At 39.3% G+C, this 17,703-nt stretch overlaps 1 protein-coding gene across 2 annotated transcripts in view; it reads right to left on the reverse strand.

Moving 5' to 3' along the window:
• The window catches only part of GPD2 (glycerol-3-phosphate dehydrogenase 2), a 150,244-nt gene that overhangs the window by 83,815 nt on the left and 48,726 nt on the right, over nucleotides 1–17,703 (reverse strand). For both annotated transcript variants that reach the window (XM_027560332.1, XM_027560326.1), the window contains exon 3: nucleotides 7,807–7,978. In XM_027560332.1, coding sequence (XP_027416133.1) covers nucleotides 7,807–7,978 — 172 coding nt within the window. The remainder of the gene's footprint in view (nucleotides 1–7,806; nucleotides 7,979–17,703) is intronic.

The following is a 17,703-nucleotide window of genomic DNA, read 5'->3' on the forward strand; positions in this document are numbered from 1 at the left end:
TAAATTTTAACTTTTATGAAATCAAGTTTAAACAGGATTTTCCAAAAGAAAATGGTTTTACTGATGTCATGCTTAAAAACATTCTTTCTTACTCCATTTTTTAAAAATTTCTTCTAATAGGTTTGTGGTGTTTTACTATTAAATCTTTGGTTCACAGAGAGTATGATAAATAGAAGATAAATATACATAAATATATATGTAAATATAAGCATAAACTTGGGAAAGTGGACACTTCAACAACACATTAAATAACCAATAATTACAAATATGAAATGCTGCCTTTATCATATCCTAAATTTTATGTATTCAGATCTATTTCTAGCCTCTTACTTTTGTTCCACTGGTCTCTTGTCTCTTCTGCAAACTATTTTATTTAAAGTAGCTTTAAAATACACTTTCGGAGAAGACAATGGCACCCCTCTCCAGTACTCTTGCCTGGAAAATCCCATGGACGGAGGAGCTTGGTAGACTGCAGTCCATGGGGTTGCAAACAGCTGGACACGACTGAGCGACTTCACTTTCACTTTTCACTTTCATGCATTGGAGAAGGAAATGGCAACCCACTCCAGTGTTCTTGCCTGGAGAATCCCAGGGACAGCAGGGCCTGGTGGGCTGCCGTCTATGGGGTCGCACAGGGTCGGACACGACTGAAGTGACTTAGCAGCAACAGCAGCAGAATACACTTTAATATTGACAGACCTCTATCTCCTTTATCATTATTCTTCTTCAAAATTAATCTAGTAAGTCTCAAAGTCTAATTTTTCCAAATACCTCTGGCACAGTTTCTCTAATCCTCCCCACCCCACTCCTGACAAAGACAGTCCCTCTAATGTAATCACTGAATTACATCAAATTTCCAGATTAGTAGCAATTGCAACCTAGTCTAATTAGCAATGTCCAGGAAATAGCAAACTTTGATCTGCTGCAATTCTACTATCCTAAAATAGGGCGGTGGTGGAAGAGGGTGGGGGGTGCAGGTTTGTAATTCCCAGAATGCATTATCTTCCATGGCTCTCCCTATTCTGCATCTTTTTTTAACTCAATGCTCATACCTCCTGCTTTTCACAAATCTTTATTTATGCAGAAGTGTTGTTATCCTCCATTATGTCTGAGAACCTTAAGGCTCTCCACAAGGTTAAGACACTTAACTGAAGTTCATGGAGCTGGTAAATGATGAAGCTGATTGATCCCACTCTGTTCTAATCTCATAGCCTTTGTCCTTACTCGCTATCCTATACTATCTTAGACTTGAAGGGGCTGCAGTGAGAATTCAGGAATTATTAGCCAGGTGCCATTCGTAAGCTAGAAGTATATATACATTTTTAAACAGGAGAACTACAATTAATGTTTTCTTCTAGCAAGAGGCAGTATTCTCTGGAATCTGAATTGAAGTCATAAAAGTTAAGTTTACAAACAAGATTTTAAACCAGAACGGGACTAGTTGATCCCTGATACATCCAGGTAGTCACATAAAAGAAAAGAGCTGAAAAAGAAACAGCGTGAAGCCCTCTGAGGGGGTGACTATATCAGATTCTCGTCATTCCAGCTCTCCTTTGGCAGCCTGTATCCCCAAGCTCCTAGGCTGTGCTCTTGTTCAGGGACTGGCCATGGAAGTGTTAAACAGAGAAGCAATTTTATCGATCCTAGAGACCTGCCCAAGAACGTGAGGAGAATTGTGCATATTATGTTTATCAAATAATATTACAAATGAAACAAATGAAAATTGATTCCCAAGAAAATGCAGATGGTAACAATGCAAATAAATGTTCATTATGAAAACCTCAAGACTTTTTCTCTTCCTTCTATGGTCTTTGTTTATTCATTAACAAAATCACATTTGGGCACAGTATTTCATCAAAAAGCTTGTGCAAACATTTTTATACAAGCCCTTTAACATCTAGCAGTTCCCCCAAAAGTTTGATGTCCTGAAAAATCTAATTATTACTGGTAACTTTAAAAGATCACAGTAATTTATTTTTGTCAAATATGACTAAAGATTAATGGATACAATCAGGAATAATTTGGTAAAAACATATCAAATGCAGAGAAAGCAAAATTTGTTGTTAAGTGAAGCATCAAATATAATAAAAGAGCAAATTCCATGAATGAACAGCAACAATGCACAATTCATTAACCAAATGCCCACAATCATTTCACACTTCAGAGCGCTACTGATATGATCAGAAATTGTTGTAAAAGGATAAATATAGATTAACTTCAGCATCTCTATACATTTTAATTACAAATGCTACCCTCAGAGGGCTACCAGCATAATAAAGGAAATATAAACTATGGATTTGGGCTTCCCAGGTGGCAGTGTGGTAAAAAATATGCTTGCTGACGCAAGAGACGCAGGTTCGATTCGTGGGTCAGAAAGATCCCCTGGAGAAGGAAATGGCAACCCACTCCAATATTATTGTTTGGAGAATCCCATGGACAGAGCAGCCTAGAGGGCTACAGTCCATGAGGTGGCAGAGTCAGACACGACTGACTGACTAAGCATCAGTTCAGTTCAGTTCAGTTGCTCAGTCATGTCCAACTCTTTGCGACCCCATGAATCACAGCACACCAGGCCTCCCTGTCCATCACCAACTCCCAAAGTTTACACAAACTCATGTCCATCGAGTCGGTGATGCCATCCAGCCACCTCATCCTCTGTCATTCCCTTCTCCTCCTGCCCCCAATCCCTCCCAGCATCAGGGTCTTTTCCAATGAGTCAACTCTTCACATGAGGTGGCCAAAGTACTGGAGTTTCAGCTTTAGCATCAGTCCTTCCAATGAACACCCAGGACTGATCTCCTTTAGAATGGACAGGTTGGATCTCTTTGCAGTCCAAGGGATTCTCAAGAGTCTTCTCCAACACCACAGTTCAAAAGCATCAATTCTTTGGCGATCAGCTTTCTTCACAGTCCAACTCTCACATCCATACATGACCACTGGAAAAACCATAGCCTTGACTAGATGGACCTTTGTTGGCAAAGTAATGTCTATGCTTTTGAATATGCTATCTAGATTGGTCATAACTTTCCTCTCAAGGAGTAAGCGCCTTTTAATTTCATGGCAGCAATCACCATCTGCAGTGACTTTGGAGCCCAAAAAAATAAAATCTGACACTGCTTCCACTGTTTCCCCATTTATTTCCCATGAAGTGATGGGACCAGATGCCATGATCTTCGTTTTCTGAATGTTGAGCTTTAAGCCAACTTTTTCACTCTCCTCTTTCACTTTCATCAAGAGGCTCTTTAGCTCTTCTTCACTTTCTGCCATAAGGCTGGTGTCATCTGCATATCTGAGGTTATTGATATTTCTCCCAGCAATCTTGATTCCAGCTTGTGCTTCTTTCAGTCCAGCGTTTCTCATGATATACTCTGCATATAAGTTAAATAAGCAGGGTGACAATATACAGCCTTGGCATACTCCTTTTCCTATTTGGAACCAGTCTGTTGTTCCATGGCCAGTTCTAACTGTTGCTTCCTGACCTGCATATAGGCTTCTCAAGAGGCAGGTCAGATGGTCTGGTATTCCCATCTTTTTCAGAATTTTCCACAGTTTATTGTGATCCACACAGTCAAAGGCTTTGCCATAGTCAATAAAGCAGAAATAGATGTTTTTCTGGAACTCTCTTGCTTTTTCCATGATCCAGCGGATGTTGGCAATTTGATCTCTGGTTCCTCTGCCTTCTCTAAAAGCAGCTTGAACAACGGGAAGTTCACGGTTCATGTATTGCTGAAGCCTGGCTTGGAGAATTTTGAGCATTACTTTACTAGTGTGTGAGATGAGTGCAATTGTGCAGTAGTTTGATCATTCTTTGGCATTGCCTTTCTATGGGATTGGAATGAAAACTGACCTTTTCCAGTCCTGTGGCCACTGCTGAGTTTTCCAAATTTGCTGGCATGTTGAGTGCAGCACTTTCACAGCATCATCTTTCAGGATTTGAAATAGCTCAACTGAAATTCCATCACCTCCTCTAGCTTTGTTCGTAGTGATGCTTTCTAAGGCCCACTTGACTTCACACTCCAGGATGTCTGGCTCCCGATGAGTGATCACAGCATCATGATTATCTGGGTCATGAAGATCTTTTTTGTACAGTTCTTCTGTGTATTCTTGCCACCTCTTCTTAATATCTTCTGCTTCTGTTAGGTCCATACCATTTCTGTCCTTTATTGAGCCCATCTTTGCATGAAATGTCCCCTTGATATCTCTAATTTTCTTGAAGAGATCTCTAGTCTTTCCCATTCTGTTGTTTTCCTCTATTTCTTTGCATTGATTGCTGAGGAAGGCTTTCTTATCTCTCCTTGCTATTCTTTGGAACTCTGCATTCAGATGCTTATATCTTCCTTTTTCTCCTTTGCTTTTCGCTTCTCTTCTTTTCACACACACACACAAACTATGATTTATCCATCACTTTTATAAATTGCAACTCCATACACATAAGACATTCAGTCGATTATTTAAAAAGACAGCAATTGATATGTTAGGAGGTATTAAATGACACCATTTTCTTAGCTGTTACTAACTATAAGTATTTTAAAAATCTTGTCAATATTCTGGCTCTAAAAATTCTTACCTTTTCAAAATCATCATCATCATCACTACCATCACCCACAATCAAATGCTAACGTACTAGTTAATATTCTTTACTGTCCAAAGGAAAAATGTTTGTTCAGCAAATATTAATAAACTCCTTGAGGGCAAAGCCACATCTTATTAGTTTTTATATTCCCAGAACTGGTTTAGTGGTTGACTCACTAGTAGTATTATTACCAATAGCAGAACAAAACACTGGAAATAACTTAAAGAATCAGTATAAAGAAATGAATACCATATACATACTTGAAAGTAACACACTGCAAAGTAATGACTATAGTATGATCATGTCTATGTTTTCTAAAAGATATAAATATAAAAATTTCACAAAAGCAAATATAGGTGAGACTTTTCAAAAGGAGGTATGGTACAAAATGGACTTAACTAGTAGCTGCCTTTTTACTACTGCACTCAAGATCCGCCAACCCACCCTAATTCTTTGACAAGTTGACTTTACAACTTCCTTTCCTCCCTTTAGTTCCAGGTCTCCATTTAAACAAATTCTTGCCTTCATAGTATCTTTTCTCATTTTCTTCTCATCATTGATACCCAGTCAGTTCTCAATTTGGGATTCTTCCCTATCATGTACTTTCTCTGTCCCAACTCTGACACATAAGGGAGCACACACACACACACACACACACATATCCTTTTCTAACCAGAGCAGAGCAACCACTATTCCTACCACGTTATCTTTCACTTTGTTTCTGTCTTTGAGAAATGCTTCTTACTGTCCTGCCAAAGCAAAGATACATCTTTCTTAGCCCATACCTTGTATTTTTCTAAGACCTTGTCCACATGCAGCCTTCTATTATTTGAATATCAAGGTTCCCTTCTGGGTCTATAGAAATATTCAAATTGTGCCTGTCTTAAACGAGTGAAAGACAGAAAAAAACAATTCTTGCACATATTGCCTCCCTTATTCATATCCTATGACATCAGCAAGTTTCGCCCTTTGTCCTGTGTCTAGATCTCTTAAAAGTTTATACCCACGCATGCCTCTTCCTTATTGCCTATCCTCTCCTCAACACTAACGCTCTTCAGAGTCTCAGAGTGGCCTGTTGAGTAAAGTCCAAAGGCCTTTCCCTGGTAGGTCAGGCCCAGTCCTGCCTTTCCAGGATTCTCTCATGCCCTCCCCCACACAGCCTGGGTGGTCCCAATTGAAACGTCGGTTGTTCACACACACATTGTTCCTTCGCATGTTCCCTCAGATTGGCACACTTTGAGCAAGCAAGTTTGGCCTCTTAAAATTCTACCTGTGCTAAATAGCAGCTTGCTTTATCCAGATACAACAATGCCCCCCAAGCTTTTGCAAGGCACACAGGATAACTCAATCTCCACCAACAAGAATTACAGAACTGGGAGCAACCTCAGTGTGCTGCCTGGATCAACCATCTTTGTATTCACATGTAGTACCTTGAATATTGCATGCATAATACTCAGCCAATATTTGTCTGAAATCAAAGAAAAAGAACTGCTATATATTTCAGTACATAGCATGAATATAAGTGGTGACCTGAAGAAACATATTTTTCTGAGTCCTACTGGGAAAATGACACCCCTGGACACAGAAAATTGTCATCTGGTAACTTCTAACCTCTGGGGTAGTCCCAGGACAATTGGGGCAGTCCCAAACAAGATCTCCCATGACAAGGGAATGCGTCCTTTTTTCCACTCTTTCTCCCAGGCCTCCAGGGGAGAGAATAGAATTCAGATCCTTTGAGAGATCTTCAACCATTCTTTCCCTCTGACATACTGTGCCCCAGGATAATCTAATTCAAATTATAAACCATGGATGGAGACAGAATTACACAAAAGTTAGGGTCTGCCAGGCAACAGAATAGGATCCAGGGCTTATATTGTGAATTTACCATTACCTGGAAGTGACAAAATGGACTTAGGCTATGATGTCTACATGGATCAACTCTCAAGTGAGGGTCCTGAGCAATCCTAGTAAAATCTAGGGTATTTTTTTGCTTAGGTATGCCTAATCTCATGAAATTTATTTCATTTATGTAAGACTAAAATCTATCAGATATGCAAAGTAAGTCCAGAGTAGATGTGGTAGTAACTTCATCTAATAAAAATTATCCCATGTAACAAATTACCACCATTGAGTATGAAACTGCAATGAATATTGAACCTTACATAGTATCTAAAAAAAATAATCCAGAGTCAAAATTTCTTGCAGCAGTACCAGCCCAACGTGCTGTATCTAAGAACACCACAGAGGATGATCTCTCCAGGATGACTGGTTCTAAAAGTCTTTTTGCCTTCATGTCATTACTGTCAGCTATCATACTGCCTACAATTTATTGTTTTTTGCTTTGTATGACAAGCCCTGTTTTAAATCTTCTTCATGATTATGCATTTAATCTTCAAAACAATCATCAACAGAAGGTATTTTTTTTCTTATCTGAAAGATGAAGAAACTTAACGAAATTAAGTAACTCACTTAAGTGTGTGTGTGTGCATGTGTGCATGTGTACACATACATATATACTTCTGATAAAGCACCTGAGCCAGAATATGTACCCATATTTCTTTGATTCCAAACTCCACACTAATAACCATAGGCAACAGAACCAAATCATTAAATATATCATATGTAAGACCGCTGGTGTTCCCTACTAAAGTTTATTTCTTTATATATCCTGTTGCCATGTTGAAAGAGCTTCTCATAAAGTCTTTCCTAAAACTGATTAAAAGGGTGACAGAACTACAGGTTATAGGTCTTTTTCATTTTTTACACATAAACTAGAGTTTCGCAAACTGTGGTCCATGTTTCACTGGAAGAGATGATTTTAATAGAGAAACAAAAAGAATTATTTTAATAGATTAATTCATTTTAACAAATCTTTCTTTAAAGATAAACCACTGACATAAATGTGATTTTAAATGATACACAGATATTTTTACTTCACATAAATGTACTTTATTATGTAAAAAAAAACTAACCAAAACATCAAATCAATGAATTCACAGGAATACAGTTTTCTTTTTAGATAAACCCATCTCAATGTGAAAGACAAGCTATATTTAATTTTAAAATTGTCTAAGTACCTATATTTTAAAAATGAGAAGGTGCTTCACAAAGAGTGGAAAATGAAGAAATGCAGTAGTAACGTGACTTTCCAGCACTGAGTGCACATTTGTGTCTACATCGGGAGGAAAGATGAAACCTCTACCTGCGTTACATGCATCCACGCCAGGACTCACCTCTGGTGACCGCATCCAGGGCACAGCCACTTCCTGTCGCTCCTCCTCCGATGACAAGTACATCGAACTCAGATGTGTTTTTCAAAGTCAGTATCTGAGCTTCTCTGGAAGGAGGCTCCCTGTTAACAGGTTCTGAAATGCAGTCTGCTGCTTCAACAAAGGCCAGGTTCACCTAAGATAAAAGGAGACCATTTTCAGATGTTCATCTGGAACGCCAATTTAATAAATTTTACATTACACTAAAAAAAAAGAGAGAAACACTTGTAATGAAGATGATAACCAGAGCTAGACCAGAGTCCATAGTCCATATGGAATGATAGAATCAACTGCCTTGGAGGAAAAAAAAAGTTCTTAAAATTCTGTGGTTTTTTTCCCCATGAATCATAGCTATTTAACTATGGAACACCTGGTTTCAGATTTGCTATCTCAACTGATTGTTTTGATTCCATACCCAGCCAAGTTCAATTACTTTGCACAGGGTACAGCAGTTCCCAAATACCCTGTCTGAGACAATTTATAGGAGAACATAAGGAAATGTTTTACCTAGTAGTAGCCATTCATTCATATAACATTTAAAAGTGTAGAAAGGAGGAAGAAAAAACACTTTATGCCTTTCTGCAATTTCTTAAAGGTATATGTTCTTAACTTCCCTGACAAAAATACATTCTAGAGTTTGGGGATCTCTAAGTCAGTACAATTAAAAAGAATCTGTTCAACAGAAGTTACTATCCAGCTTAATAATCAGCTATGGCCAATGGGAATAATATTATATAAAGATTTTAGTCAGTGGTTTCCCCATTAAATGCTTTAACATAAAATTATAGATTATATATTTAATACACACTATTTCAATTTGTGAAACCTTTAACAATAATATAATTAAAGCTGACCATAGTCCCCCTCCAGTACTCTTGCCTGGAAAATCCCATGGATGGAGGAGCCTGGTGGGCTGCAGTCCATGGGGTCGCGAAGAGTCGGACACAACTGAGAGACTTCACTTTCACTTTTCCCTTTCATGCATTGGAGAAGGAAATGGCAACCCACTCCAGTGTTCTTGCCTGGAGAATCCCAGGGATGGGAGAGCCTGGTGGGCTGCCATCTATGGGGTCGCACAGAGTCGGACACGACTGAAGCGACTTAGCAATAGCAGCAGCATAGTCCCCCTAAAGGATAATGACCTTCCTTATTTCTATTAATAGTTCTTTCATTAGACTATAACTTATCATCCTAAATCAAGAATGATGCTCAGTTCAGTTCAGTTGCTCAGTCATGTCCAACTCTTTGGAAACCTCATGGACTGCAGCACGCCAGGCGTCCCTGTCCATCCAGAGTTTACTCAAACTCATGTCTGTTGAGTCGGTGATGCCATCCAACCATCTCATCCCCCATCGTGCCCTTCTCCTCCTGCATTCCATCTTTCTCAGAATCAGTGTCTGTCTTTTCAAATCAGTCAGTTCTTCTCATCAGGTGGCCAAAGTATTAGAAGTTTCAGCCCCAGTTTTAGCATCAGTCCTTTCAATGAATATTCAGGGCTGATTTCCTTTAGGATGGACTGGTTGGATCTCCTTGCAGTCCAAGGGACTCTCAAGAGTCTTCTCCAACACTACAGTTCAAAAGCATCAATTCTTCAGCGCTCAGCTTTCTTCATAGTCCAACTCTCACATCCATACATGACCACTGGAAAAACCACAGCCTTGACTAGACGGACCTTTGTTGACATAGTAATGTCTCTGCTTTTGAATATGCTGTCTAGGTTGGTCGTAGCTTTTCTTCCAAGAAGCATCTTTTAATTTCATGGCTGCAGTCACCATCTGCAGTGATTTTGGAGCCCCCAAAAATAAAGTCTGTCACTGTTTCTACTGTTTCCCCATCTATTTGCCATGAAGTGATGGGACCAGATGCCATGATCTTCGTTTTCTGAATGTTAAGCCAACTTTTTACTCTCCTCTTTCATTTTCATCAAGAGGCTCTTTAGTTCTTCTTCACTTTCTGCCAAAAGGGTGGTGTCATCTGCATATCTGAGGTTATTGATATTTCTCCTGGCAATCTTGATTCCAGCATGTGCTTCATCCAGCCCGGCATTTCTCATGATGTACTCTGCATCTAAATTAAATAAGCAGGGTGACAATATACAGCCTTGATGTACTCCTTTCCCAATCTGGAACCAGTCTGTTGTTCCATGTCCAATTCTAACGGTTGCCTCCTGACCTGCATACAGGTTTCTCAAAAGCAGGTCAGGTGGTCTGGTATTCCCATCTGTTTAAGAATTTTCCACAGTTTGCTCTCCACCATGACCCGTCTGTCTTGGGTGGCCCTACATGGCATGGCTCAAAGTTTCATTGAGTTAGACAAGGCTGTGGTCCATAAGAATGACACTAGTCTTAAAAAATAAAGTTGTCAGAGTCGAAAGCTTAGAAAAACAGGTAAATATCGGTTTTTTCCTCCAAAATGCTGATACTAGGTTTATTCACTGTTTTGAACAGTGCTTGCCAGTATTGCTCTAACAGTTAGTTATCCACAGATACGTAACTCCTGTCCTCTTTTATTTAAATCATAGCAGCAGCACAATTCATTCTGCTGTAGGGGCTACATCTGAAGCTCTGAGCCACAAGCCAAGCTTCTTCCATAAAAGGTGATCTTAGCTCTGATCAAGAGATTGTTCTGATAAGTGACTTTTTAATTCATTTAAATAAAGCAGACCACATTGCTCCTTACAATTTTATTAAGTAATTATCAGGCCAATTGGATTTTTATAAAAATAAATCTAGAAGCCACAAAGTACATTGAAAGAAACCTGGATTAGAACTGGAGAGTCCTGCCTTTGGTCTTAGCACTTGTGTTTACTAGTAAAGGGACTTTTAACTAATTATCTCTCTGACCTTGGTTTTTCTCTTTGCAACATGGACTAAATTCCCTATGAAGTCTCTGTCTCTGTGTCTCTGATTTACTCTCAGTCTGAATAATATTATGAAATGAAAGTAGTTGGTAAACTATTACACCAAAGAGGAGTTGGATTATTGCTAAATAGATTCCTTAGTAGCAGGAAACAAGAAACTTTCAAAACATATTTTACTAGGTATCATAAAAACAAAAGGTTATAATCAGGTTCCATAATTTTTCAGGTAACTAATTCAGATTCCAAGCCACAAAAATCTTCTGCTTCTTTACTTAACTCCTCCTAATTGTCTGCTAATACCCATTCCCCCATGTTCATGTTTCCTTGCATTTAAGGTAACAAGCTAAGGAAGTGTAACCAGCTAGGCTAGGTGCTGGGGAGAACACAACGCCGTTCAGTCATGGTCTCCATCTCCTTTCATCTAAGGAGAATAATATATACATACACATACACACAGTAAATACACAAGAACAAATGACAAAACAGAGAAGGCGGGGGGGGTGGGGTGGGGAAGTACCATGCTATGACCATTCAGATTAGGGAGGGAGAGTCTTTCATTTGAGAGTTTCAACTGGGCCATGACAGATGGATAAGACTTGGACATGAGACTGACAAGTGACTAAACCGCCAGAGCATTTTCACACATCAAAAGAATTGTGCTGACATTTGCTGCTTGGTAAGTTTCCTAGAACTAGCTGAAAAATAAATGTAAGGACCCTACTACAGTAGAGTTCATTAGAAAAGCCCCCACTCTACTGTGCTAACAGGTGAATATTAAAGTCAGCTGAACCTCTTTAGCAAGTATACTAGATCGGATGGACATTCCTTCTGCCCATCTCTCCACTGACTGTGCTGTTTCTCCTGGCCTCATCCCCTGCCTCATGCTTCTCAAGGGTACATTCTAACCTGTCTCATCTTAACAAACAGTAAAAAATGTCTCTTACATATGGTTCTATCACTTAGCCTAAAAATTCCTGAAATATCTGTATACCCTTGCTTTTTTTACCACCTCACCTTCTATTCAGGTTTCCCAGGTGGCATTAGTGATATAGAACCCTCCTGTCAATGTAGGAGACCTAAAAGGCATGGGTTTGATCCCTGGGTCTGGAAGATCCCCTGGAGGAGGGCATGACAACCCACTCTAATGTTTTTGCCTGAAGAATCCTGTAGACACACAAGCCCAGTGGGCTACAGCCCGTGGAAGCAACTTAGCACAGCACCTCCTATTCACTCCCCGTCTCCGTTTAACAGGGATTTTCAGGGGTACACCAGCACCACTGTCATGGCCTCCACCACCTACACTGACCAATATCTGTTGTGCTGCAAAATCCAATGTGCACTTGCCACCCCTCACTTCAGCTGTCATCTCGGCACATTCACTCACCTCATCATCTGGAAGACAATTACCTGAGACGAACCACCCTCTCCCACCCCCCACCCCCAGCTCTTGAACCCACTCTCTCCTAGTTTCCTTTGAATGTCTGTCTTCGGTGCAACTTTATATGTTGTATACCACACTGACTCTCAACTGTGTTCCTCTATTCCAGAACCTGGATACCAAACTACGTAGATGGAACCTCTATTTCAGTGTCTCACATATATCTCAAAATTCTACTGATACAGTTTATCTCCCCAAACCTTTTTCCCTATCAGTTTTCCTCATCTCGGTAAAGGCATCATTATACATCCAGTTGCTTGTGCCACTTTCCTAAGTCTCATATCTGATCAATCACTGAGTTCTATAAATTCCAACTCCTAAAGAATTCTCACATCTAGTGACATCATCCTCACTGCCCTCTTTCAATCCAGGTACCTTCCCTTTCCTCTGTACTAAAATGATATTCTCCTACAGGTCTTCACACAGTTACCATTCTTCCCTCCAAATCATTCTCCATACTGCAGCTGGGGTAATCATTTAAAAACCCAAATCATGTCATTTCCATCATTTCCATGTGTAAAACCCTTCAAGAGCTTTCAACTCACTATGAGATTAAAGGTAAAGCATCTTCATGCTAGTTTCTAAGATCATTCGTAGTTTTTCAGAGTAACTTAAAACAAACAAAGAAATGCACAATACTATGGGCTGGTGGTGATACAACACAACTGAACTCTCGTATATTGCTGATGGAAATGCAAAATAATCTACACATTTGGGAAACAATTTGAGAGTTTCTAAGGACTTTCCAGGTGGCACTAGTGGTAAAGAACCTGCCTGCCAATGTAGGAGACACAGGAGACACGGGTTCAATCCTTGGGTTGGGAAGATCCCCTGGAATAGGAAATGGCAACCTGCTCCAGTATTCTTTCCTGGAAAATTCCATGGACAGAGGAGCCTAGCAGGCTATAGCCCATGGGGTCGCAAACAGTCAGATGAAACTGAGCACACACAATAAAGGTAAAAATACACTTACCATACAACCCCCCTGCCAAGGTGGTTTACTCAAGAGAAATCAAAATCTGTGCTGACACAAAATCCTGTAGACAAATATTTACAGTGGCTTTATTTATAATTTCCAAAAATTAGTAAAAACATCCTTCAACTGGTGAACGACTAAACAAACTCTAGTGCATCTATGAATTGGAACTGGCAATAAAAAGAACACTTCTAATAGCTGCAACAACATGAATGGATCTTGAAAGCATTATGCTAAGTCACAGGCTGCCAAATTATGGTTTTCCACCCAAATGTGGCTACTACCTATTTTAATAAAGCTTTATTGGAACATGGCCACCCACAATCTTTCACGTGCAGTGCACGACTGCGATAGAATGGAATTTTTTGCAACAGAGACGGTAAGGCCTGCAAACCTAAAACATGGACTACCTGGCCCTTTACAGAAAAGTTTGCCAACCCCTGTGCCAAGTGAAAGAAGTGAGACTCAGAGGTTTATATAGGGCACGATCCATTTACATGACATTCTGTAAAAGCAGAAGTATGGGGTCAGAAAACAGACCTGTGATTGTCAGGGTTTGGAAATGGTGGGGGGGGTTGGGGGGATTGACAACAGAGTATGCTTTTGAGGATGATAGAAATGTTCTATATCTTCACAGTAGTGGTAGTTATATGACCATTTGCTCCTGTCAAAATTCACAGAACTGTGTATTATAAAGGGTGAATTTTACTGCATGTAAATTATGCCCTAAATGATAGCTCAATGAACTTAAAAAATAAGTAACCATGTACACAGCAATTATGTGCCAGGCATTATTATAAAGGTTTTACTTTTTACTCATTTAACCCTCTCAATAACTCTTTGACTTAGGTACTACTAGGATCTCCATTGTACAGCAAAAGGACCCGAGACACAGTAGTTAAGTCCCTGGCCTGTGATTATACAGCTGGTACGTGGTAGAGCTAGGAACTGAACTTACACAGCCTGGCGACAGAGACTAAGTTTTTACACTGCTGCAACATAGTGTGTGTGTGTGCGTGTGTGTGTGTGTGTGTGTGTGCACATGCGTTAGTCACTCAGTCATGTTCGACTCTTTGTGATCCCATGGACTGTAGCCACCAGGCTCCTCTGTCCATGGAATTCTCCAGGCAAGAATACTGGTGATTCTGCATATAATTTGAGAAAAAAATAAAGAAACAGACTAAATAGTTTTAATAGGATGAGATATTACCAGTTGCCAAAAAAAGAAAGCTTGGGGGCTTTTTTTTTTTCAGTATGGTTCTGTTGTGGAGGTTCTGCTGCGTAGTCCTTCCAAAAATACTTAAAAAAAATATACGGCACTATTGAGGGTAATTTATTTAATTTCTGACACTACATTTAAAATAACATTTTATTTTTGTTTATTTTTCTTCATAAAAGCTGGAAAGTGTTGCAACTGAGAAGCTAAGCACCAAGTTTATTTTAGAGGCAGTAAACACAGCCTAAGGCCCTCCTTATAATTATGACAAGAGAAAGACTCATTTGGGCTTCATATGGCTTTGAGTCACAAAAACACATCTGCACTCTACCTTCCCTAGAAATATGTTGATTAAGGAGAAATAAGAGAAAATCAGCAGGAATAAAACAGTAGCGGTAAGTAACAACACGTTTTAAGAAAAGAGGCCTTTGGACTCCAAATTTTCCCAGACCTGCTAATAAAACTGCCTTGTTTAATCAAGACAGCTTGATTAAAAAGAAATCTGGGAAACAGACTCCATTAGAAGACTGATCCTGAGATTCTGGGAGAAGCCTTGTTAAAGCAATAAGCCCTAAGTCACCTGAGCAGACACCTTACTCACCACCATACTCCCTCATGCACTCAGAGTATAGTGGATGCCTTCAAGGAGTCTAGAGATTAGAGGACAAAAGAAAGAGAAAATTACACTACCGCTTAGTAGATTAAAGAGAGAGAAAACGCTATAAGAGCCATAGGAGGTATCGCCCCTGATACAGGCCTGAGAAGGCTTCATAGCTAAATCAGGTCAAGAAAGCTTCACAGGCATTAGCTATATGACAATACCAGATATGGAAGTAGACACAGCATGTGATAAAACCATAAGTCACTGTAGTGAATTGGTCAGCACACTACTTTCTTAAAAGCATGAGTTACAATCCAATATTTAAAAATTGTTCTCCATATCTATGAGCCTGTTTGTTTTGCTACATTTGTTCATGTTTTTTAGATTTCACATATAATTGAAAATATATATTATTTGTCCTTATCTAATTTCACTTAGGATAATACCCTCCAAGTCTTTAGGGCTTCCCTGGTAGCTCAGACAGTAAAGAATATGCCTGCATCGTGGGAGACCAGGGTTCAATCCCTGGGTCAGAAGATCCCCTGGAGAAGGGAACGGCTATCCACTCCAGTATTCTGGCCTAGAGAATTCCACAGACAGAGGAGCCTGGCGGGCTACAGTTCATGGAGTCACAAAGAGTTGGACACGACTGAGCGACTTCCACTTTCTTTCTCCAGGTCTACCCATGTTGTCACAAGTGGGAAGATTTCATTCTTTTTTTTTATGGCTAATATTTCACTGTGTGTGTGTATGTATATATATATATATACACCAGATCCTCTTTATTCATCTGTCAGTAGACCAGGTTGCTTCCATATCTTGGTTATTTTAAATAATGCATCAGTGAACACTGGAGTGCATATATCATTTTGAATTAGTGTTTTTGTTTCCTTCAGATAAATACCCAGGTCACCATAGTTCAGGTGGGAGTATAGTAGAAATAGGTGACGAGGATTAGGAGGTAAAAACTACGAGTTATAAAATAAATAAGTCACAGAGATGTAATGTACAACACAGGGAATATGGGCATACTATATATGATATACAATACTGTAACAATTTTGGCACATAACCTGTATGTTGGCATATATTGGTTATTTGGCACATAATCTACAATAAATCACTATGTTGTATACCTGAATCTAGTATAATATTGTTTCAGCTATACTTCAACTTAAAAATGATATAAATAACAAAATTTGTTATATTTCACGTAAACATTAAGATTTATATCTGAGATCAACCTGCTGAAACTGAACAGTGGCTGCTGTCCTTAGGCAGGGCTCATGCACCCTTGTTAGCCCAGGATTCCCACTCACTGGCTTGACACTTGGATCCTACCAGTCTGATCCCTTTAGGCATATAGGCTTGCCAAGCCTGGCCTAAAGACAGGACAAGCCCAGCACCACTTCAGGATCTATTACCTAATTCAGCTCCTGATGTCTGAAGAAACGAGAGCCCAAGACACAAAGCAAACTGTCTTGTGCCTAGCCTAAGTCCAAGTGCAGCTCCCAAACAGAAAAAAAAAATCTTATCTTGGTACAATTAGGAGAATATCTAGTATTTAATATTACTTTGATGTTGTTATCTCTGATTATATTTAATTATAATGGGCTGTGGGGAAGTAGGTAGTTTGTTTTTTTTTTAACTCGTAAGCAAAGATTCCTCTCCATGTTAAAAAGACAAAATTCCTCCAGCATTCTGATAGCAAACATATAGCTTTTGTCAAGAGACGGGCACATAAAACACTTATATAGAATTGAAAGCCAAGTTCATAATCTTTGAGAGTTTACATCTCAGAGAACAGAATGGGATTCAGAATGAGATCGATTTTACTATATCTGTACACAATTAGACTTTCAAATTAAAAAAAAATATATCCTAGACATTTGCAACTTCAGGTGAGACAGAAAACAAGATCTAATAATTAGTGTCTATTTCTGAAAGAAGTGCATATTTAAAGACCATAGGCAATTAACAGCCAGGTTGTCCTGTAATCATGTAGAGTAATAATTGGAGAATAAAGTAGGGTTTCATGCAAATCACTTCTTACGGCAACTCTCACTCTCACTCTCATATTTTGTGGTTCAGTTCTATCTTGATAATGGAACTGTTAGATTTAAGTGGAATTGCTTCATGTTTTATTGTCACTGAAAAATACTATATTTTTATATTCCTGAAAAGGAAATGCAATAAGCATTTCCTTAGAGTGACTCTCAAGATATCTTAATGACCTTTCACCTCCTGAATCACTTTGTGATTCTAAACAATGATGTTGCTCACATTTCTCAATGTAAACAAACTGGGTGAGGGATTCATGATTACTCCATAGGAAGAGTGGCTAATGGCTGGCCCCTCATCTCCACTGGGGACCACAAGAGAAAATAAGACAAGTCCATCTTTCAGGGGGTGGGGGAGCTGAGAAAAGAGCTCTGGCTCACCTTGAAGGTGCTATCTCGCCCTTAAGTGGCCGTGATTCCTTTGAGAAATCACAGAGAAGTTATTTTAATACCAATCACAACCAGCCAAATCATTAAATTACAACACTTTTTTATAGCTGAAAAGCAAGGAAAATACCCTTTGGCTCTGTCTGAATCTACTTCAAATAAAATCACATCACTACATGATCTGAGGTCTGAGGGATATGTTTTACCAGTTAGGTACTTTAAAGACACAGAATATGTGTTCAGAGGTGTCCAAACTTGATATTGGGTTTCCCACGTGGCGCTAGTGATAAAGAACCTGCCTGTCAGTGCAGGAGACTTAAGAG

The sequence above is a fragment of the Bos indicus x Bos taurus genome, chromosome 2 (assembly GCF_003369695.1).
Source record: "Bos indicus x Bos taurus breed Angus x Brahman F1 hybrid chromosome 2, Bos_hybrid_MaternalHap_v2.0, whole genome shotgun sequence".
In the NCBI taxonomy this organism is placed as follows: domain Eukaryota; kingdom Metazoa; phylum Chordata; class Mammalia; order Artiodactyla; family Bovidae; genus Bos; species Bos indicus x Bos taurus.